Source organism: Octopus sinensis, linkage group LG4 (genome assembly GCF_006345805.1).
Source record: "Octopus sinensis linkage group LG4, ASM634580v1, whole genome shotgun sequence".
NCBI classification, from domain to species: domain Eukaryota; kingdom Metazoa; phylum Mollusca; class Cephalopoda; order Octopoda; family Octopodidae; genus Octopus; species Octopus sinensis.
Window position 1 is genome coordinate 6,503,020 of NC_043000.1, and position 23,308 is coordinate 6,526,327.

Genomic DNA, 23,308 nt, shown 5'->3' on the forward strand with positions numbered 1-23,308 from the left:
CGAAACAAAATAAACCAACAATGACACTGCCGTCATCATCATCATCGTCAGTGGTGGGGTGGTGGCAGTGGCATCGGATTGGAGAGTTTGACCAGAAGACTACAGCAAGCTCTATTGTCTGTTTTGAAATTGTTTCTATGGCTGGATGCCCTTCCTAACATCAGTCACTTTACAGAGGGTACTAGGTGTTTTTTTACATGGCATCAGCACTGGTGAAGTTACCATGTAGCTTGCAAGACAAAGACCTCTCAATAGGAATCCCCTTAAAAACTATTAGTGTCTGTATGCATAGGAATGGCTTTGTGGTTGAGAAGCTCACTTTGTAACTGCATGGTTTCAAGTTCAGTCCCACTGCATGGTACCTTGAGCAAATGTCTTCTACTCTGCCCGCCAGGATAACCAAAGTCTTGTGAACGAGTTTGGTAGATGGAAACTGTGTGGAAACCCATCAAGTGTGTGTGTGTATGTATGTGTGTACATGTGTGTGCCTCCCAGAGGTCAAGAGTTATACTTCTCTTCAGACAAATGGACGTGAGACCATTGGTTACTCTGTGGCCAGACATTAACTTTATTACTTTAATATTTTACTGCTCTATGCTTTAAAGTGTGCTTCTGTTTTGGATATATGATACATTGAGGATAATATAATATATATATATATATAATATATATATATATATATATATATATATATATATATACACACACACACACACACACACACACACACATACATGTGTGTGTGTGTCTGTGTGTGTGCATGTGTGCACATGTGTGTGTCTAGGAGTGTATGTTTGACCCCAGCATCACTGTCACTGCTTGATTACTGATGTTGGTTTCTTTATATCCCTGTAACTCAGTGGTTCAGCAAAAGAACCTAGTAGAATAAGTGCCAGTCTTCAAAAACAAAAAAGAAATAAGAATTGGGATTGATTTCTTGGACTAAACTCTTCAAGGCTGTGCCCCAGCATGGCCACAGCTCAATAACTGTAACAAGTAAAACATGCAAAAGACAAAAGGTGATTTGTCAAAAAAATTTTAATTCTTACCTCAATTGGTTCAGTGAATTCACAATCAAAACTTTTTTCTTCCCCATTAAAAATCTTCATTTCGCAGAATTTGGACTGGGTCTCCCCTTTCACCGTATGACAAGAATAATGGTCAAAGTCACACATCTGCAATCTCATAATGTAATTTTTCAAATGTTTTTCTTCAACAAATATGGCAAATTTTTCATTAAAAACTGGATTTTCAGTTTTACGTTTAATTCTTGTCTGAACTTCAAGGTCAAGTTTATCAAATGAAAATGATTGATGCTGTTTGTGCCGGTTGAAATTAAAAATAGATCGTTGGCTCCGATAGAGGCGGATGCGTACATAGTTGTCAACAGGTAAAGAATTTGGTTCCAATAACATCAAATCATTTGCTTTAATGATTTTGATGGTTAGTTTCTTTAGGTCTTGTTCATATTTCAGCTTATATGATAAACGGCCCACTTTTGTTGTTTTAGTTGAGCCGTTGACTGTTGTAGAAGATGGATCTTTCTCATTTTCATCCATCTGTAAGAATTCCATGGAAAAAATCAATTACTTTAATATACAGAAAAGAGCAACAAATACTATTTGTGAGATTTAAGAGGAAAACTGAGTTTGAGAGGCATCAGACATTGTGTGTGAGAGAGAAGACTGCATTGGTTCGGTCATGTGATGTGTATGGATGAGGATATGTTTGTTCCTTCTCAAGCCATCCCTGGCTCATAAGGGCCGGTTTCCCGATCTCCTTGGCGTATAGGTTCCCCACCTGGATGGGACACCGGTCTGTTGCAGGTGAGCTGCAAGATGCAGGAGGAAAGAGTGAGAGAAAGTTGTGGCGAAAGAGTCAGCAGAAGTTTGCCATTACTTTCTGCCGGAGCTGCGTGGGGCTTAGGTGTTTTGCTCATAAACATACACATCGCCCGGTCTGAGATTTGAACCCGCGAGTACGCTGCTCTAACCACTAGGCCATGTGCCTCCACATGGATGAGGACATTTGCATAAAGAAGTACTGAGCTATACTTGTGGAAGGGGTAGACCCAGGAAGACATGGGATGAAGTGATGAGAAAGGATCTTTAGATGCTGGGCCTCATGACAAGGGACCGGAAGATGTGGCAATTTGCTGTACTTGATGAGACATGTCAAGCTAAGTAAAATTGCCATCTTTCACACATACAGGCTTATCCTTTCAGGTGCTGGTACCACATAAAAATCGCCCATGCTGGTGCTGCATAAACACACCCATGCCAGTGGGATGTAAACCGTGTTAAGTGGTTGGCATGAGGAAAGGCATTCAACTGTAGAAACCATACCACAGCAGAAAATTGGAGTCAGGACAGCTCCCTGCTAGCCAACTCCATATCAAACCGTCCAACCCATACTAGCATGGAAAGTGGACACGAAATGATGATGATGATGATGAATATATGTATATACTAGCACTTTCACCTGGTGTTGCTTGGGTTTATTTCGACCCTTTAGAATTGGAATTTTTGAAAACTAAAAATTTTGCATTATGTAGTCTGTTATTCTCTTTAAGTCAACATTTTTCTGGTTGAAATACACCGAAAAATAGCGACACAGCAGTAAAAAAATCGTAAAAAATAGGGATTTTCATGGAAAAAAAGCACCTTTTTGATGTAAATAATTTTTGGTGTTAGCATGGTCCGATTTAAATTTTTTCTTCTACAAAAGGAAGAGCGAGTCTTCTTCTATCATACTCTCAATTTTGGTCAACTTACACTGCAGGGTCTCGGAGGAGATAGTGTTAGTTGAAGGCTACCAAACCTGCCATACACAGACAACTTCAGCTTTATATATATATTATAAGAGATATATATATATATCATCGTTGTCATTGTTGTCATCATCATTGTCATCATCATCATCATCATCTGCCCTGTGTTCACATGGGGCACACAGAATTTGTTGAAGCAAGTTTTCTACAACTGAACACTCTTCTTGTTGCCAACCCTCATCTGTTTCCAAGTAAGGTAATAATTCCTCATGGCCAGAGATGTTTTCATAAAAGATTGGAAATGAAGGGCACAATTTATATGGTAGTGATGTTCATTTACAATCATCACATGATGTCAAGATGAGATGACACTAACACAGACAGGCACACACACACACACACACACACATGTTAATATTGAACGATGAAAATGAGTCTTAATACTACATTGGTGGATAAAAACCTTTTATTTATGGATTAAGGCTACCATTGGTTTCAGGTTAAGGGAAGTCCCTCTACAATTATCAAGCCAAAGAATAAGTCCTGGGGTCGATTTGCTTGACTAAAGGCAGTGCTCCAGCATGGCCACAGTAAAATGACTGAAACAAGTAAAAGAGAGTACAGTACTATTTCTTCTTTGTGGATCTTCACTCATCGCAGGAGATTTTGGAACGTAACACCCACGATAGTCAAGGGATTACTGTATATATATATATATATGTGTGTGTGTGTGTGTGTGTATGTGTGTGTGTGTGTGTATACACACACACACATACACTTACTATGAGTTTCTAATACACGCTCATTCCGAAATTATAAAAAATTTGATTGAACATATGTATATAAAACAAAAAAAAATGTTTACCTTGCTCAGGGAAAGTTCCATATGATCACCAAAATTGCAGTCAGAATAATCGGAACTCTCTACCTCTTTCTGAATATCCATGATGTATGGTCGCAATACTTTCTTTTTGTTGCTTGGTTTTGTGTTGAGAGTTCCATAGTTGGTTTGGAGACCATCAGCTTTATATTTTGTTTTTTTGTTTTTTAAATAAAAAAAAGGACATTAAAAGCACTTTAAAACCTGTTTCATATTTTTCAGGGATTTTTTTTTCTTGTTCTGTCTTGCAAGCATGGAACTTTTTTGTCTACAACTGAACTATTTTGATACCAAAATGCTTTAGCCTACCCCCGGTTCTATGATACAAACTTCCTATTTCAACCCTTGAGCATTTAGACCAATTATATCCAACCCAAATATTCTTCCTACTTTGTGCTGAAACCAAACAGATTCAGCTTTTCATACCAACCCTACAATGTCATTCTAAAATTAAACAAACATATCATCAGAATCTTGAAGCTATGTGATAATGCTTCATTAACTGAAAACAATGTGATAATTAAACATTACATTTGATAGAGTAATCTGAATACCAAATGGTTAAAGTAATCTAAATTAAAACCCTCAAATAAAATTTCAGGTTAATTTATGTTCTAAGTACTAGCTTAATAAGGACAAAGTTATTTTATTAAATTCTTCATTACTTTCAAAATTAATAGGAACAAAGCAGTGTATATAAACAGAAATATGGTAATGAATGGGTTAAAGGAAGAATTGCAGTGTTCATTATCCATTTCCAGGACAAGAATTAGGGAGGAAAGGAAGAAATTATCCTCATACCCTGCAACAGAGTATTCTGTGCTAAACATAGCCAAACTGCAGGTGGTGGTACAAAAACAAGTGACAGATATGGTAGACTGTTGCAGATGTGGATATTATGTGATACTGAAATTGAGTAAGGTATCTGTTCTGCTGTTAGCCATACAGCTTAGAAATCAAATATTTTGTTGTAACTCAGCTGGTTCTTTTACGAAGTGAAAGAGTGATGTGTATCATCCAAGGCCATACAATACATTCACTTATACTGATTTCAAACTTTAGTACAAGGCCAGCAATTCCAGAGGAGTGGGTAAGTCAATTACGTTGACCCCAGTGCTCAACTGGTACTTATTTTACCAACCCCAAAAGGATGGAAGACAAAGTCAAACACAGCAAAATATGAACTCAAAACATAAAGAGGGACAAAATGCCACAAAGCATTTTTCCTGGTATACTAACGATTCTGTTACCTTGCTACTTTACATTTACTTATATTGGTTTCAAATTTTGGCACAAGGCCAGGAATTTCGGGGAAGGGGATAAGTCGATTACATTGACCCAAGTACTCAACAGGTACTTATTTTATCAACCTTGAAATGATGAAAAGCAAAGTTGACCTCGGTGGAATTTAAACTCAGAATGTAAAGATGGGTGAAATGCTGCTAAGTATTTTGCTCTTTTGGCTAATGATTCTGGCTGCTTGTCACCCTCATATTTACTTATATTAAAGCTTGAATTTATCCCTTAGCATTAAAGTTTGTTATTCTATTCTTTTTCAATTTTTATGCATTATGTAATGCTGTGCATTCAACACTGGCCAATCCACTTTTGTCATTGGTCCTTATCTGGAGCAAATATTTATTAACGTAAGAAAAAATCCTTGTTTTTCTTCAACATAATAAGGCTCTGTAGGTTGAACATGATTCAAAAGTGTGAAATTTGGGGGTGGGGTGGGGGCTAGGTTAATACATTGACCCCCGCCAATACTCAACCAATATTTATTTTATTGATCTTGAAAGGATGAAAGACAAAGTCAACCTTGGCAGAATTTGAATGCAAAACATAAAGCAGAAATAAATACAGCAAACAATTTGGTCTAGAATTATTATCAAGGGAAATCATGAAAAGAATTGACAAAACTGGCCACATGGCCACACTCCAATGACTGAAACAAATAATAGAGATAAAAAAAATTAAAGACATCCCCAAGAGCCGCCGAAATACATTAAGCTAATCCTAATTTCTGGTTCTCACAACCTTATGCAACAAAGTGCAGTGCATCGCAATCAACGTTAACAAAAGATCTGGTACTTATTTCCCTGCAACTCAGGGAACTAATTAATATACGATGAATTGGGAGGTTTTAGAGACACAATGAAACATCAAACAGTGGACAAGAACTATGACTCATAAACGAGTAGTACAATTCCTCTTGCATTCAGACGTGTTGCTTTTAAGTAATAATTATATAGCAACATAATCAATCGTGCTGCACATCAGAACACAGCAGTGTTAGGTATCTGGTAAAGTGAATTCGCAATGCAGATTTAATTTTCTGTCGAGCCATTTCCCTTCAGCTACCATTGCACCTGTAATTTTTAGGTGTGATCAATAGTGTGGAAAGATATGAGCAGTGTCAAGCTGACTTACCTTTGACACGCTATATGAAGATAATGACTTTGGTGATGACTCATAGAATAGTTAGGAATTCAAAGACACTTTCATCTAAACCAGTCATAATTAAATTATAAATAATTACATATATTGTAATTTTATTAGGCTATTTTCATATTTATATGGCTAGACAGAGATATATAAAAAAAAACCTTTAAAAAGTGTGTGTATGTGTGTGTGTATGTATGTATATATATATATATATATATATATTATATATATATATATATATATATATATATAAAGAAACATATCTTCCTAAATAAAGAAATATATATATATGGAAAAAAAAAGTCAAGATAGAAAATGCTAAAATAATTTCATAAAAAACATTTCAGTACTGGTTTTAGTCATTGGGACTTTTTCAACTGTAAATATGGAAAACAATTAAAATTTTGAAAAATTAAAAGAAAAGTTTTTTAAAAGAATATTTGCATAGTGTTCAAATACAAGTGGCATTTTCCTTGTTTCTGCCCGTCTCTGTCTCCAGAGGCAACCAGAGTTAACTTCATAGATATATATATAAGGTTATCAGAGAAGATAGTTTTCATATGTGGAAGGTGGCATAGAATCCATAAAAACTTTAGAGACTTAGGAAATTGATTCTCTCAAATGTGCTGGTGGCTCATTTGAGGTAGTAAATAATTTTTGCTTCTTAGGAAACCAAATTAGTTGTGGGGGAGGATGCACAGAGACTGTGATAAGAATAGGATGGGGAAAATTCAGAGAGATGCTACCTCTGTTGAGCACAAAAGGTTTCTCACTCTGAGTGAAAGGAAAATTGCATGATGCATGTATATGGGCAAAATTCTACATGGTAGTGAGATGTGGGCTCTGAATGCAGAGGACTTCTGAAGGTTAGAAAGGAATGGGGCGAGTATGCTTCGCTGGATGTGTAATGTAAGTGTACATGTTTGACAGTGCTAGGGATCTAAGAGAGAAGTTAGGCATCAGAGGAATTAGTTACTGTGTGCAAGAGAGAAGAATGCACTGGTTTGGTCATGTGATGCAGATGGATACCAACAGCTCCATAAAGAAGTGCCAATCTCTCAGAGTGGATGGAACATGTGGAAGTACGAGACCCACGAAGACATGGCGTGGAGTATTGAAGAACGACCTCAAGATGTTGAACCTTTCAGGTAAAATGACAAAAGACTGAGATGCCTGGTGCCTTGCTGTACTCAAGGAGACCTGTACTCCACAACAGGAGTGTTCAAACAGATCCTTCTGGTGATATAAAGCACTCATGGTGGTGCCACATAAAAGCACCCGTGCAGTACCATGTAAAAGCAGCCATGCAGCGACACGTAAAAGCACCTGTGCAGTGCCATGTAAAAGTGCCCCCTGTGATACCATGTAAAAGCACCCAGCACACTCCATAAAATGGTTGGCATTAGAAGGGCATCCAGCTGTAGAAACCATGCCAAATCAGACTGAGGTTTTTACTTGCACCTTGTTAATAATTTGAAACAGTGAAAATGTATATAAATTTGGTAAATGGCTGTAGTTTCTGTGTTGTTTTGCAGAACCTCATATCTTTTACACACTATACACATATAACTGTTGCCATCACTCTGTGGAAATTTCGTTTAATTCCAACAAGTAGGTTTTAAATAAAATAAAAAATGTTACATCATTAATAATTTGAAACGCAATGTATATATATATATAATCAATCCAAACATGAACAGGCAAGTAAAAATAACAAGATGAGGATGTGGAATAAGTACAGTGTTATTGGACGCTCAGGAAAGGAAAGAAAAGAAAGAGCATTTCATGTTTCGAGTGGAGCTCTTCATCAGAAATATAGGAAAAGACCAAAGAAGGGAAGACCGAGAAAGAAAATTGCCAACAATACACATGCGGTCACATATTGATATCATCCTCATCATCATTTAGCACCTGCTTTCCATGTTGGCATGGGTTGGGCGGTCTGCTAGGAGCTGGCAAGCCAGAGGGCTGCTTTGGAATTGTTTCTATGGCTGGATGTCCTTCCTAATGCCAACCACTCTACAGAGTGTGATAGGTGGTTTTCATGAGGCACCAGCACCAATGATATCACAAAGTATCTTGCAAAACAAGATTCTCTTCAAATGAGGGGTAGTAATATTAAGGGAGGTGGGTTTGTACCAAGTGAGGAGACATTAGACCAGTGGATCTTAACTGGGGTCCACGTGGCCCTTGGGAGCCCATATAAAATATTTTGTTGTTAAAATTTATGTGGAATAAATTGGTTATACTTCTATAATACGCAAAATATTTTTTTCGAGTTTAAAGACATCAAATGGTTTTGAGGATTCATCCAAATGAAACAGGAATCAAGGATACAATGGTTGAGAAACACTGGGTTTAGAATATGATAGAAGGACAGGAACAGGTGTCTTGCAGTAGAGGAGATACATGGCTACCCTTGTTGGAAAAAGTGTGTGGAGGAAGAGGGAGAGGAGATGTGTTAGGGCATACCCTTAAGTTTCAGGAACGGGTATATGAGTGAAGTGATATTGAGGATGGGATTGGGTGGGCATGTAAGTTCATGAAAGTGCAAAAGAAGAGTGAGAGATAGAGAGGAGAAGAATGCAGGGTGTGATGAAAACAGGTGGAGAGACAGAGAGAAATAATGTTAAAAATGAGTTGTGGAAGAGAGATTTGTTAGGTTCAGATTTTGTGCAGGGTTCTAGACATAAGTAATTGTCCTTTAAGGGCCTCATTTTTACAAATTTTGTGCCATAAATAAACTAAACATATTAGATACGGAAAAAAAATACAAGAAAGTTATATAAACTTACCGTTTTTCAAAAACTTCTTGTTAAAAGGACAAAATCTGAATAATGGACAGATCGGAGTTATAGAACAGACAACAATAGTGATGACAATTACAAAGAATAAAATCATTCCAGCGATTATATCAAGTTTTGTCCAGAAACCAAGTTCTATTACGTAACCTGGGGAAACTGCTTGTGATGACATTTTCAAATTACTTAATTCTGTTATATTAGTGTCAACCTGTAAAAATATCAAAAAAATTTAAATTTAAGTAAATTATCATATAGCAGTAGTGGTGATGGTGGTGGTGGTGGCGGTGGCAGTGGCGGTGGTGGTGGTGGTGGTGGCGGTGGCGGTGGTGGTGGCGGTGGCAGTGGTGGTGGTGGTTTTGGTGGTGGTAGAATTTTTTTTTTTTGCCAAATAAACACACGCACTATATATTTATTCTTCACTTGTTTTTAACTGTTCTTATTAAAAAAAAAACAATTTTTAAAATTTTAACTCATATCCATTGTCTGAAAATCTTACTCCATTCTGTTCTTCTAACAAAAGAATAATAAAATAATTGGAGCAAGAGTACACACGAAAAGGAAAAGTGTCGCTCCAAAAGAATGAAAAGCCAGAAAAATGGTAGTAGTAGTCCTTTGCACAAGGCCTGAAATTTGGGGGAGGGAGAAGTTGATTACATTGACCCACCCCGCAGTATTTGACAGATACTTATTTTATTGATACCCTGAAAGGATGAAAAGCCAAGTTGACTTCTATGGAATTTGAGCGCAGAACATACAGCTGGAAGAAATGCCACTAACCATTTTTTCCACTCACTGCAAAAATAATAATAATAATAATAATAATACTGGCTTCTGATCTGAACTGATTGCAAGTGTTATCATGTACATTGATTTGTCTTGGTATAAAAGATGGGCTACAGCAAATATTCTGCTCAATACCACAGATTTGCTTGCCAGTTGTTTGACCTTAACCAGTTGAGCATGTCCCTTAGTGGCTGACGATACGTGCATCTCTGATCACGAGCAGAAGTAGTGGGGGAGCATCATGGCCATGTGTTGAGAGGGATTCTTTGGAGTTTGAATGGTTCACCTCTGGAAACATAGGTGGTTCTTTCAACATCCTTAAACAACCCTTATTCGGGGACCGTTTGAGCGGGATGGGCTACTCAACCTGAAGAAAATTCTAACTGGGCCCCACGTGCAAGGTCATGTGCTGTTTATCTTGATATGAGATCACCATGTCGCGCACATATGGTTGTGATGCATGTGCCTGGTGTACCTTTATCAGACGGGTAGTCATGATGGGTATATTGGGCTTCGTATATTTTACCCCAGTGTCACTTTGATGGCATGCACTGCTCTCTCACTCAATAATAATAATAATAATAATAATAATAATAACAATAATCCTTTCTACTATAGGCCCAAGGGCCTGAAATTTGGGGATAGGGAGATAGTCAATTACATTGACCCCAGTGCTCAACTGGTACTAATTTTATTGACCCCAAAAGGATGAAAGGCAAAGTCGACCTTGGTGGAATTTGAACTCGGAATATAAAAAATGAATGAAATGCCACAAAACATTTAGTCCAGCATGTTAATGATCCTGTCAGTTTGTCACCCTATGGTTTCAAATTTTGGGTTAGGGTTAGGGTTAGCAATTTCAGGGCATAGAGTTAAATCAATTACATTGGCCCCAGTACTCAACTGGTACTTGTTTTATTGACCCCAAATGGATGAAGGGCATAGCTGACCTCAGAGGAATTTAAATACAGAATGTAAAGGCAGATGAAATGCCACTAAACCTTTTACCCAGTGTGCTAACGATTTTTCCGGCTTGTCACCTTAATAATAATAATTCTTTCTACAATAGGCACAAGGCCTGACCTTTGGGGGAAGCAGAGAACTAGTCAATTGAATTGGCCTTCAGTACTCAACTGGTACTCACTCTTACTTACTCTGTTGATTCTGAAAGGAGAAAGGCAAAGGTGACCTCATCAGAATTTAAACTCAGCATACAAAGCCAGAACAAATGTTGAAAAGCATTTCATCCAGTTACATTTATCAATTTGTGTTGCAAGATTCCTGATGTGAAACCATGTGTTGAAACAGATATCCTTGTATTTCAGGATGGTAATTTTTTTTTACTTTTTGCCAAAGCACTGTATGTTTGTTCTTCACTCACTTATTACTGTTCTTATTTTTAAAAAAAATTTATTCTAACTCATGTCCATTGCCTGAAAATCTTACTTCACACATCTGTGACCTCTTCAGCGACACTTTTCCTTTTCATGTGTACTCTTGCTCCAATTATTTTATTATTCTTTTGTTAGAAGAACAGAATGGAGTAAGATTTTCAGACAATGGATATGAGTTAAAATTTTTTAAATTGTTTTTTTTTTTAATAAGAACAGTTAAAAACAAGTGAAGAATAAATATATAGTGCGTGTGTTTATTTGGCAAAAAAAAAAGAATGACCATCCCGAAATACAACAATATTTCATCCAGTGTTCTAGTAATTCTGCCAGTTCACCACCTTAATAGTAACAACAATAATATAGCTTTCAAATTTTAGTGCAAACCCAGCAAGTTCATGGGAATGGGTAAGTCAGTTACATAAACCCCAGTGTTCAACTGGTACTTGTTTTATTGACTCCAAAAGAACGAAAAGCAAAAGTTGACCTTGGCAGAATTTGAACACAGAATGTAAAGATGAATGAAATGCTGTCAAGCATTTTGCCTGGCATTGCTAATGATTCTGCCAGTTTGCCTCTTCAGTAATAATAGTAATAGAATCATTTTAACAGTCTAAAGACACACAAAAACTGTTAAATTTAATTTCCAGAGATTTCATGAAGTCTTGAAATTTCCTTTGTATAGCTATTTTCCACGACCTTCTGCCAATGATCTGCAAGCTTTCGGATTTGGTCAAAGTTCCAATCCTTCAACTTTGAATTGAAAAATTTTTGACAGACTTCTTCAACTTCATCTAATGACACAAATTGGTGACCTTTCATAAAGTGCTGCATTAATCAGAAGAGACCGTGGTCAGCTGGAGCAACATCTGGATTCTAGGCTGGACGCAGGGGATCTTCCACTCTGTTCAATTCTTCAATCTTGTTGCTGGTCTTTCTGGCAGTGTGCGGCTTTGCATTGTCTTGTTGAAATGAAGCACGTTTTCAATGAACAAGTCTTGGGTACTTTTCAACAGTGAGTTACCGCTGAACATGACATGAACTGAATGAACACATACACCACAAAAATATATTAAAAAATCATTATTCTAACACGGTGCACAAACTTTTTCTTCACCCAAGTAAAACAACAAACAGGATTCTATTAAAAATTGATGACATAAGTGCATGACTAAGCCATTCAAGTGTTTGATAAACACATTCAGTATTTGCCTTATCGGTAGCTGGTGTGACCAGTGAAATAGATAATAGTATCAACAGCTGTTTAACCCTTTCGATACCAACCTGGCTGAAACTGCCTCTGACTCTGTAGTACAAATGTCTTGTTTTCATAAGTTTTGAATTAAAATCTTCCATCAAGCCTTAGTCACAACTTATGTTCCTAACACCAGCTTAATGATAAATTATTTTACTAAATTCTTTGTTATATTTAAATTTAATTGAAAGAAACACCATCTTAATGATAACTAAGTTACTTTACTAAATTCTTTGTTATATTTAAAATTAATTGAAAGAAATACAAATAAACAAAAGGGTTAACTCATTTGACATCAGTTGTGATTGAGAGTGTATTGAAATGTCATTAACAACTTTTTCTTTGGAACCTTAACTTTGACAGTCCAGGGCTATATAAAGATGCTGCCCCTTAACATTTTAGCATTTAAACTAGTCATATCTGGCCCAAATATTCTACCTGTTTTATGTTCAAACTGCCCAGACCTTTCACACCTATCTTACAATGTCATTCTAGAAATAAGCAATCACATTATTGAAATCTTGAAGCTATGAGATAATGTATGATTATTTCAAAACTATGTGAATAAATAAGAATTATGCTTGACAAAGTAATCTGAATGGTAATGGATTAACTAGTCAGTGACCCTATGTGGCCATGATAAATAACTGCAAGAATTGATGCCATTCAACCTGGCTACAGAACTTGATAATGGCAGTTCTCTCAACAACAGATACTGTCATTATTGACAACTCACATGAACTGCTTCACTCGGTGCAAATATCTCTTTTCTTTTGTTTATTGCAATGACAACATATTTTTGTTAACGATGACACTGTGTAACATGATTTTTGTCCCTAGGTAGCAGCTGTTATTTCCTATTTGCTTGTTCCTAGAAAGTATGAAAATCGGTTAATATTTCCTTCAAATTTTGCTTTTGTTACATTTATACAAAACCTCAAAGAATCCCTTTCAACACATGGCTATGATGCTCTCCCCACTGCAGAGATGCACATATTCTCATCCACTAAGGGACACGCTCAAGTGGTTATAGTCAAGCAACTAACAAGCAATCTGGGACATTGAACAGAATATTTGCTAAAACAATATTTCTGCTTCAACAATTCAGCGTTGAATCTGTCTGAAATGTAATGGAAAATAGATCAGTTTTAAAACATTGATGTCCTGATCACAAAAGCAAAGTTGGAAGGGAATAGTAGTCATTTCATTTGATTTCTATACAGAAGCAAATAGGAAATAACACTTACTGACCAATGACAAAATATTGTTACACATCTGTAATAACTATTGGGTTGTCCGGAAAGTTTGTGCCGATTTTTAAAGGAAAGAAAAAGGTCAATAAATACTTGCCATTACATTTTTAATCAACCAAATATGAAACATTTTGTTGCACAATGCGTTTCCATCTTTCCTTTAACTTGAAAATACCCTCTTTCCAGAATTAAGATGGTTTGATGGCAAAGAATTCATCAAGGTATCTTTTTACGTCATCCAAGGAATTGAAATTTTTACCATTAAGACTATTCTGCAGAGACCTGAATAAGTGGAAATCCGAAGGAGCAATATCTGGTGAATATGGAGGGTGGGGTAACACATCCCAGCTGAGCTGCAGCAATTTTTATCTGGTTCCCAAAGCATCAAGTGCCAAAAATGAACTTTATCTTCCATTTTAAAGGGTTACAAAATTAACACAGGTTATAGGAACATAAACCTTCTTTCACGAAAAGATAACTTAAACTGTGTTCTAAATGGAGGTGTAGTCAAATACTATTTTATGGACTCAACCAGGTTCTAAAATAAATTGAAAGGTAAGCTACTATAAATCGGCACGAACTTTCTGGACAACCCAATATTTTGCATCTGGAACTTCATACAGACTTTTATTCTTCCACCTTTCAACCAAACCAAAATATTCCACTGTTACTTACTTCATTTTGACTAAGTCATGGACAGCCAGAAACAACATGGTTGACTGTTACTTCATGGCTTCCACATACTTTGCAGATATTTTTCATAGCTTCATACCCACACAGGTTTGGTTGCGTGGCTAAGAAGCTTGCTTCCCAAAAAGGTGGCTCTAAGTTCAGTTCCACTGTGTGACACCTTGGACAAGTGTCTTCTACTATAGCCCTAGGCTGTCCAAAGCCTTGTGAGTGGATTAAAAGATGGAAACTGAAAGAAGACCGTTATAAATGTATATGTGTGTATATATGCATAAATATATATGTATGTATATAAGTGTGTTTGAGTGTGTTTATATATACCCTTGTCTTGATGTCTTATGATGGTTGTAAGCTAGCATTGATGTGATGTTGTTCATTTCCAGTCTTCCATGAGAATTATGTGTGGCCATATTGAAACAAAAACCTTGTTTGGAAACAGGTGGTGTGTCTGGCAACAAGGCACCTGTTGACAGGTGGGCTATCTGGTTGTAGAAAATCTTCCACAACAAATCCCATCTGATCCAAATGAACATGGAGAATTGGACGCTAAAACAACAACAACAACAATGGTAGTGGCGCTGGTGGTGGAGGACAATGAAGCTGCTGCTGCTGATAATGATGATGACGACGACGACGACGACGACGACGACGACGACGACGATGATGATGCTGCTGCTGATGATGATGCTGATGATGTGGAGGAAGAGGATTTTTTTTTACACTCTCCTGCTTCTTCCTTCCTTCTTCCTTTCTTTCTTCTTTCTTTCTTTCTTTCTTTCTTTCTTTCTTCTTCCTTCCTTCTTCCTTTCTTTCTTCCTTTCTTCTTCCTTCCTTCTTCCTTCCTCCTTCTTCCTTTCTTTCTTTCTTCTTTCTTTCTTCTTCCTTTCTTTCTTCCTTCCTTCCTTCCTTCCTCCTTCCTTCCTTCTTCCTTCCTTCTTCCTTCCTTCCTTCCTCCTTCCTTCCTTCCTTCCTTCTTCTTCCTTCTTTCTTTCTTTTCTTCTTTCTTTCTTTCTTTCTTTCTTCTTTCTTTCTTTCTTTCTTTTTTCTTTCTTTCTTCTTTCTTTCTTCTTTCTTCTTTCTTCTTTCTTTCTTTCTTCTTTCTTTCTTTCTTTCTTTCTTCTTTCTTTCTTTCTTTCTTCCTTCCTCCTTCCTTCCTTCCTTCCTTCCTTCCTTCCTTCCTTCCTTCCTTCCTTCCTTCCTCCTTCCTTCCTTCCTTCCTTCCTTCCTTCCTTCCTTCTTCTTCCTTCCTTTCTTTTTTCTTTCTTTCGTATTTGTTCCCTTTAACCACTTCCCCTTGTCAAATGCTCTTCTCAAATATTCATGTTTCGCAGAGGATTTTCTTGTCTTAAGCAAAAACATAACAGTTTGAAGTTCCATTTTTAATTTAGCATTTTTTTTTGGTAATTTTCAAATATTTCTTTAATTATTCTCATCATCTTCTACACAGCCTTCCCAGCCTCCCATTACATTAAATTCTGTTTATAGTTGCAAGCTTTTCGAAAGATGGAAGGCAAATCTTTATTTTGGCTTGTTTAATGTTTTCTAATTTTCTTTTGTATTAGTTTCCTTCTGTCATTTTTACCAGAAAATACCTGTTCATAGTTTGACAATGTTATTCTAACCACAAAAGAGATTATAGTAGTAGTAGTAGTAGTAGTAGTAGTATTAGTAGTAGTGGTAGTAGCAGTAGTAGCAGCAGCAGCAGCAGCAGGAGTAGTTAGTGGTGATAGAGGAGGAGGGGGAGGAGGAGGTTGGTGGTGGTGGTGGTGGTGGTGGTGCTGTTATAGAAATATTATTTATTATTATTATTATCATTATTATTACTATTATTACTACTACTACTACTACTACTACTACTATTATTATTACTACTACTACTACTATTATTATTATTATTGCTATTATTATTATCATTATTATTACTATTATTATTATTATTATTTAGTAGTAGTAGTAGTAGTAGTAGTATATTAAAAGAAATCATTATCATCATCATCATTGTCATCATCGTCATCATCGCCACCATCATGATGTCTTCCAACAGTTTCGTGAGAATCTATTCTACTCCACCAGATGCACCAGATGTCTTCTCCATCTACGTGCAACTTTCTTGTCGTTTAGCAATGGAGAGGAGTTGTGTTGTTTGTCTCTTACATCTGTTTTATGTTGCTTTTGTGGTTGTTTAGTATATGGGTTTGCTTTGGTCTGGAGGAAGACACTGTGCCCATCACCACTGAGACTGATGAACTCATCAAAGTTAATCATCATCATAATCATCATCACCACCATCACCATCATGATCATCATCATCAGCAGCAGCAGCATCATCATCATCATTGTTGTAGTCATTGTTTAACATCTGTATTCCAGGCTGGCATGGGTTGGATGATTCCACAAGACCTGACTTGCCTAAGGACTATGTTGGTCTCCATTATCTGCTTGGGCAAGATTTCTAAGGCTGGTTAGAGCAGGGCTTTGGGAATAGACTCAAGGTAGGTAAAGAATGGAAGAGAGATAAGTAAGTGAGAAGTGTTTGAGTAGAAGTGGCATCAATGAACCAGTCAACACTATGGAGCAGAGGCCACAGTGGTAGTGGTAAAACAAACAGGAGGAGGAGACAGTATGTCTGTGCAGTGGTGTAGCTAGAGTGTGTGCTACCCAGGGCAGCTCTTGATTTTGCCATCCCCAGTCCTCCTGATCCCCAAACCTATACAGGTTTATACAACAGACCCAAAAGAGTCATCCCTCATAAAAGCTCTACCTAGGGCAGACTGCATTGTTCCCAAATCCAAGTTACACTAATGCATCTGTGGTCCAAGAGCTGGAAAGTGTTGGTAAGTAACTTCATACCAATTCGTTGAGAACTCATTTAGGGAATTTGTGAGTGTGTGTTAATGTTTCATCCATTTGATGTGTAGAGCATGTACAACATGTGTGTTGCATTTCTGGCAGAATCTTTAGTGTTGGACAAAATACATTGTGGTATTTGTTTCAGTTCTTTACATTTGACATTCGAATCCTGCTAAAGTCAACCATGTCTTTCATCCTTCTGGAATCAAAATAAGACTGTGACAGTCAATGTACCCTATCTACAGTCAATGCACCCTATTTGATGGCATAAAAAAACACCTGGGAATATTAGCTGCATCCCAATTTCCATGGTAACTATTCAGTGTCAGGGACAAAACTTTTTGTTGGAAGCTCAGCTTTGCATATAAGATGTGAGGATATAATTTGAGACACTGCCTTTGCATAAAACAAAAGCATCTTATACACCATCAAATACAGTAATTAACTAATTGACTAATTTTCTATCCACAAAAATTTTTGGTCTTGTGCCTAAATTAGAGGCAATTATTTTGGGGGAGATGGTGGTTTTTGTGTTTTGTATGAATTGTTTGAAGTATATTTTACTCACAGGTGGTGAGCGATGATTATGTGAAGAACGTGCAGCATGGATTACGTGGGTTGTGTTCTGTAATTAGGTGGCAATTATGTAGAATGTGAATTGCTCATGGTGTTTGAGACATGTTATAGTATCAGATGCCTATTATGTAAGAGTATCTGTGGTGTTATTTTATTGGGTAGGGATAATGATGTAGATTATGTGTTGTGCAAGTTGTGTTATGTTATCTAGTGATATTATTGATACAGTTATTATATATCAGTAAAGCGGTGAGCTGGTAAAATTGGTAGAATGTCAGAAGAAAATGCTTACCAGCATTGCTTCTGATTCTTTAAATTCCGAATTAAAAATTTTGCTGCAGTTGGCTGAGTTTATCTTTTTACAGTTGATAAAATAAGTACCAGGTAAGAACTGAGGATGCTGCAATCAACCAAATTCTGCCACACACAACCACACACACACACACATACACACACAAAATTGCTGGCCTTGTACCAAAATTTGAAACCATTATATATTCGGAAGTGCACTAAAAGAATGCTGACAGTGTCAGATGAAATGCTTTGTGGTATTTTTTTCAGACTCTTTGCATTCCAGACACCATTTTTCTTAAGTACCACTTGGACAATATTATGTGAATGAAGACACTAGTATTGTTGATATTGTTGTTTAATCACGTGTCAGTCTTGACTGAGCACACTTATGATTAAATGCATTCCAGACATGACTGTCCCATCATTTTATATATCAGGGAATACATTTTCTCATATATTATTTGTTATTTAAAGCATGTTCTGAAGGAGATTTGGTTGATATTTCTAGTAAAGTGAGCAGCCAAACTCTTTCATCGCACAGTTGTATCTGATGTAAAGAAGGAATACTCAAGACTGGTTGCTAACCTCAGTTTAACCCTCATCAAGCAGATCTATGATCAAAGGCATTCCAGTTGTGACCATCCCATCTCTTTCCGCCAGGTACATGGTACCCACAACCACATTGTCCTTTGTGTTCATATTTTCTAAGACAGCAGACTGTAATTTGAAGGATATTTGGTTGCTATTTCTAGCAGGGCAGATGTCTGTGAAGAGGTTCCCTCTAGGGAGAAATAGTAGTTGCAGCATATTTGAGATGGGTTCACTGCCCAGTATCAAAAATGTTTGCCTAAACAAAACTTTGTAATCCCAAGGTTCTGAGTTCAGTCCCACAGCATAATACCGTGGATTGACTAATATTTTAAAAGTGGAATATGGTTGACAAAAACTATGACAAAACCTGTTCTTCCTCTCTCTCTCTCTCTCTCTCTCTCTATCTTTGTACATATATGTGGCTGTGTACTTGGTTGCATGTCCATATGTGTGAATAAGTGTGTGGTGTGTCTGTGTGAGTGTCTATGTCTGTGGGGTTGGGGTGTCTGTGGGGTTGGGGTGATTGTGTGGATGTCTGAGTATGACTGATTGTGTCCGTGTTTGTGTTTAAACACTGGTTTAAATAAATCTGGCATCGTATCAATACAGGTTTTCTTAGTTGCTCAATAAAAATGAATCAATGAAATAAATATCAAACTACTAAACTAAAGCAAGTGCTGGGGTTTGTAATGATGAGCTAAAACCCTGCAATACAGTGCTCCAGCATGACCACATTCCAGTCACTGAAACTAATAAAAGAATTCTATAATTCTTTTATTGGTTTCCCAACTGTTCTATGCTAGACTCATTCTCAACAAGCTCAACCCTTTTCATACCAAGCTGCCTGTGACTGCTTTTGGTTCTATGATATGATATTTACCAAGTCAGTTGCCAGACATCAGAGCTTCAATATATCCATGCCCAGGGGAGCAAGGTATTCAGAGTATCGTAGCTGCCTGATGGAGGGTATTCACTTGGTTGCATGTCTCTGAACAGTTTCCAGAAGGTCAATGTTCTGAGCAAGATAGAGGTTCCGGATTAGTGATGCAAATTCCAAGTATGCCTGCACCATAGCCATGTACAGCCTTAAATAGATAGTTGAAAAGTGGCTGACAAAGGTCTTGCTGAGTGATGCCAAGACACCCTCAGGCTTCTTGACAATTTTAGAGATGAATATTGTCCAATGCAAATCACTGCTGACAGTAATGACCAGGTCATGATTAAATATTGTTAGGAATTGTATAAAAAATTGTTAAAATATTTTGTGCATTTTAGAAGTATAACCAATTTATTCCACATAAATTTAGGCAACAAAATTATATATGCGCCCCCCACCCCACCAAGGAACATGTGGACCCCAGTTGAGGACCACTCTTTTATGTGTTTCAGTCATTTGACTGTGGCCATGCTGGAGCACCACCTTTAGTCGAGCAAATCGACCCCCAAAACTTATTCTTTGTAAGCCTAGTACTTATTCTATCGGTCTCTTTTGCCGAACCGCTAAGTTACGGTGACGTAAACACACCAGCATCGGTTGTCAAGCGATGTTGGGAGGGGACAAACACAGACACACAAACATATACACACACATACAAATATATATATACATATATACGACGGGCTTCTTTCAGTTTCCGTCTACCAAATCCACTCACAAGGCTTTGGTCAGCCCAAGGTATAGTAGAAGACACTTTCCCAAGCTGCCATGCAGTGGGACTGAACCCAGAACCATGTGGTTGGTAAGCAAGCTACTTACCACACAGCCACTCCTTCGCCTACATGAATTTAAGCTTGAGATCATACTGGTTTGAAGAGCCTACTCTATCACACTGGCTCAACATGGCTTGGAAGAGGGATGGAGTTTTTCTCAGTTTTTATACTCATGAGGAGTTAAGTCAACCACTGATTTAAATTAAAACCTTTCATCAAAATTCCTTATTAATTTATGTTCCAAGCATCAGCTTAATCATAACAACAAAGTTATTTTACTAAATTCTTCAACCATGTGGTTCCAAGTTCAGTCCCATTGTGCAGTACCTTAGGCAAGTGTCATCTACTATAGTCCTGGGCCAACCAATGCCTTGTGTGTGAATTTGGAGGCATGGCTGGGCATTCAACCTGTTTTGTTGAATTTCTGCTGCTTTTAAATAAAGCATATTACTCTACCTCTGGTATTTGAGTACTCTTTTTTCCACCTTATTTCACATTTATGTGTTTACTCCGGTATATATATATATGTATGTATGTGTGTGTATATGTTTGTGTGTCTGTGTTTGTCCCCCCAACATTGCTTGACAACCGATGCTGGTATCTTTACATCCCTGAAACTTAGCGGTTTGGCAAAAGGGACCAATAGAATAAGTACTAAGCTTACAAAGAATAAGTCCTGGGGTCGATTTGCTTGACTAAAGGCGGTGCTCCAGCATGGCTGCAGTCAAATGACTGAAACAAGTAAAGAGTATAGATGCAGCCATGGGTGTGTTGCTAAATAGCTCACTTTGCAACCATGTGGTTCCAAGTTCAGTCCCATTGTGCAGTACCTTAGGCAAGTGTCATCTACTATAGTCCTGGGCCAACCAATGCCTTATGTGTGAATTTGGAGGCATGGCTGAGCAGGTAAGAATTTTGCTTCTCAACCATATAGTTTCAGGTTCAGTCCCGCTCAACAGCATCTTGGACTAGTGTCTTTTATTACAACCTGGGGCTGACCAAAGTCTTGTGAGTGAATTTGGTGGACAGAAGTTTTGTTGTGTGTATATGTGTTTGGAAACGTTTGTGTCTCCTTTAATAGATAAGAAGGGAAACTATGTCGAAGTGCTTCACATGTGTGTGTGTGCATGTGTGTGTGTGTGCATGTATGTGTGCTTGTCCTTTTGTGTGTGTATGTGTGTCCTTTTCGTGTTTCTCCCTGCCACTGCTTGACAGCCAGTGTTGGTTTGTTTACATCCCATAATAAAGTGGCTTGGCAAAAGGGATTAATAGAATGAGTACCAGGCATACAAATAAAGAAAATAAGTACCAAGATCTATTTGTTCAACAAAACTCATTAAGGTGATACCTACCCTTGCATGGCTACAGTCCAATGACTGAATCAAGAAGAAGCTAAAAGACATAAAGATTACAGTAATACTCACTTTATGAGGGTCCACTTTACAAGATCCCAAGTTTATGAGTTTTTACAAGTTTTATTTTCTGTTTACAAGTTTTTGCTTTATGAGCATTCTCCAAGAACAAATTAACTCATATATTCTTTTCTACTCTAGGCACAAGGCCTGAAATTTGGGGGGAGGGGGACCAATCGATTAGATCAATCCCAGTATGCAACTGGTACTTAATTTATTGACCCTGAAAGAACAAAAGGCAAAGTTGACCTCGGCAGAATTTGAACTCGGAACGTAAAGACAGACGAAATACCGGTAAGCATATCGCAAGGCATGCTAATGTTTCTGCCAGCTTGCTGCTTTGAATTGAAGCATTACTGTATCTTCAAAGTATTTTTAATCAAAAGCAGTGTATTTCCACAGAAATTGAAATGAATTGCCTATGTTCAGTCCACTGCAGGATGAAGGTCTCAGCATGTTCTCTCCACCAACCACAGGCCATGAATTTGAGCTTGAGATCATACTGTTTTGAAGAGCCTACTCTATCGCACTGGCTCAACATGGCTTGGAAGAGAGATGGAGTTTTTCTCAGTTTTTATACTCATGAGGAGTTAAGTCAATCACATCGACCCCAGTGCTTAACTGGTACTCATTCTATTGACACTGAAAGGATGAAAGGCTAAGTCAATCTTGACAGAATTTGAACTTGTGGTTGGTGTCAGGAAGGGCATCCAGCTACAGAAACCATGGAAACCATGCCAAATCAGAATGGAACCTGATGTAGCTCTCTGGCTTATCATTTCCAGTCAAACCGGCTAACCCACACCACCATGGTGAGTGGACATTAAATGATGATGATGAATGTAAAGGCAAACAAAATACCTCTAAGCATCTCACCTGGTGTGCTAACGATTCTGCCAGTTCAGTGTGGAATATGATAACAAAATGGTTAAGAGATACAGTTAAGATATTCAAGGTACCTTTGGTGGCATTTGAGCTCAACACTTATGATGCTATGACAAATTGTCCAATCAATAGCTTTATGTTGGAGATAAAAAAAAAGGATATTTTTCTCCTTAAATCATCATCAAATAAAATATCAAATTTTGTTTGTTCACTTCTCCTTTGAATGAATGTGCATGTGTGTGTGTGTGTGTGTTAGTGTTTTAGATTGAGTGTAGGACAACAGATGTGACATCTTTCTTATTTGTCTTCAAGAATATAATAAAGTGATAAAAGAAAGAAAAAAAAAACCTTGACATTTCAAATGCTATAAACTTAAAGAAATATCGATTCCAATGACTAACAAGCAACATGACACTTGGCTATCTTTCCGAAGAGACAATCACACCTGACTGTTCCTGCTGATGTTGTTGCTTAACCTGAAGTCAGCATTGATTGAATAGACCAATGATCAAAGACACAGTTCAGCCTATCATGATCATCCTTTTTTTATTCTTAGGATCTTAGGACAATACCTTTTGAATGGATTTGTGTAGACAGCAACTGTAGGAAGTAAAGTTAATTGCCACATCAATATGGCTGTTCGATATTACTACTGATTTAACCCCAAGCAGATCTTCTATAGATCTGCTGCCTGCACCTTGTATATATTGCAAATAGAG

At 37.4% G+C, this 23,308-nt stretch overlaps 1 protein-coding gene across 2 annotated transcripts in view; it reads right to left on the reverse strand.

The window, feature by feature from the left end:
* LOC115210948 (synaptotagmin-C) overlaps positions 1 to 23,308 on the reverse strand; it is a 127,311-nt gene that overhangs the window by 41,718 nt on the left and 62,285 nt on the right. The window contains exons 2-4 of one of the 2 annotated variants that reach the window (XM_036501723.1): positions 8,891 to 9,107; positions 3,636 to 3,805; positions 1,050 to 1,559 (exon numbers count right to left, since the gene is read on the reverse strand). In XM_036501723.1, the coding sequence (XP_036357616.1) occupies positions 1,050 to 1,559; positions 3,636 to 3,805; positions 8,891 to 9,071 (861 nt within the window). In that variant the 5' untranslated portion in view covers positions 9,072 to 9,107. The remainder of the gene's footprint in view (positions 1 to 1,049; positions 1,560 to 3,635; positions 3,806 to 8,890; positions 9,108 to 23,308) is intronic. The other variant, XM_029779741.2, reaches the window with a different exon arrangement.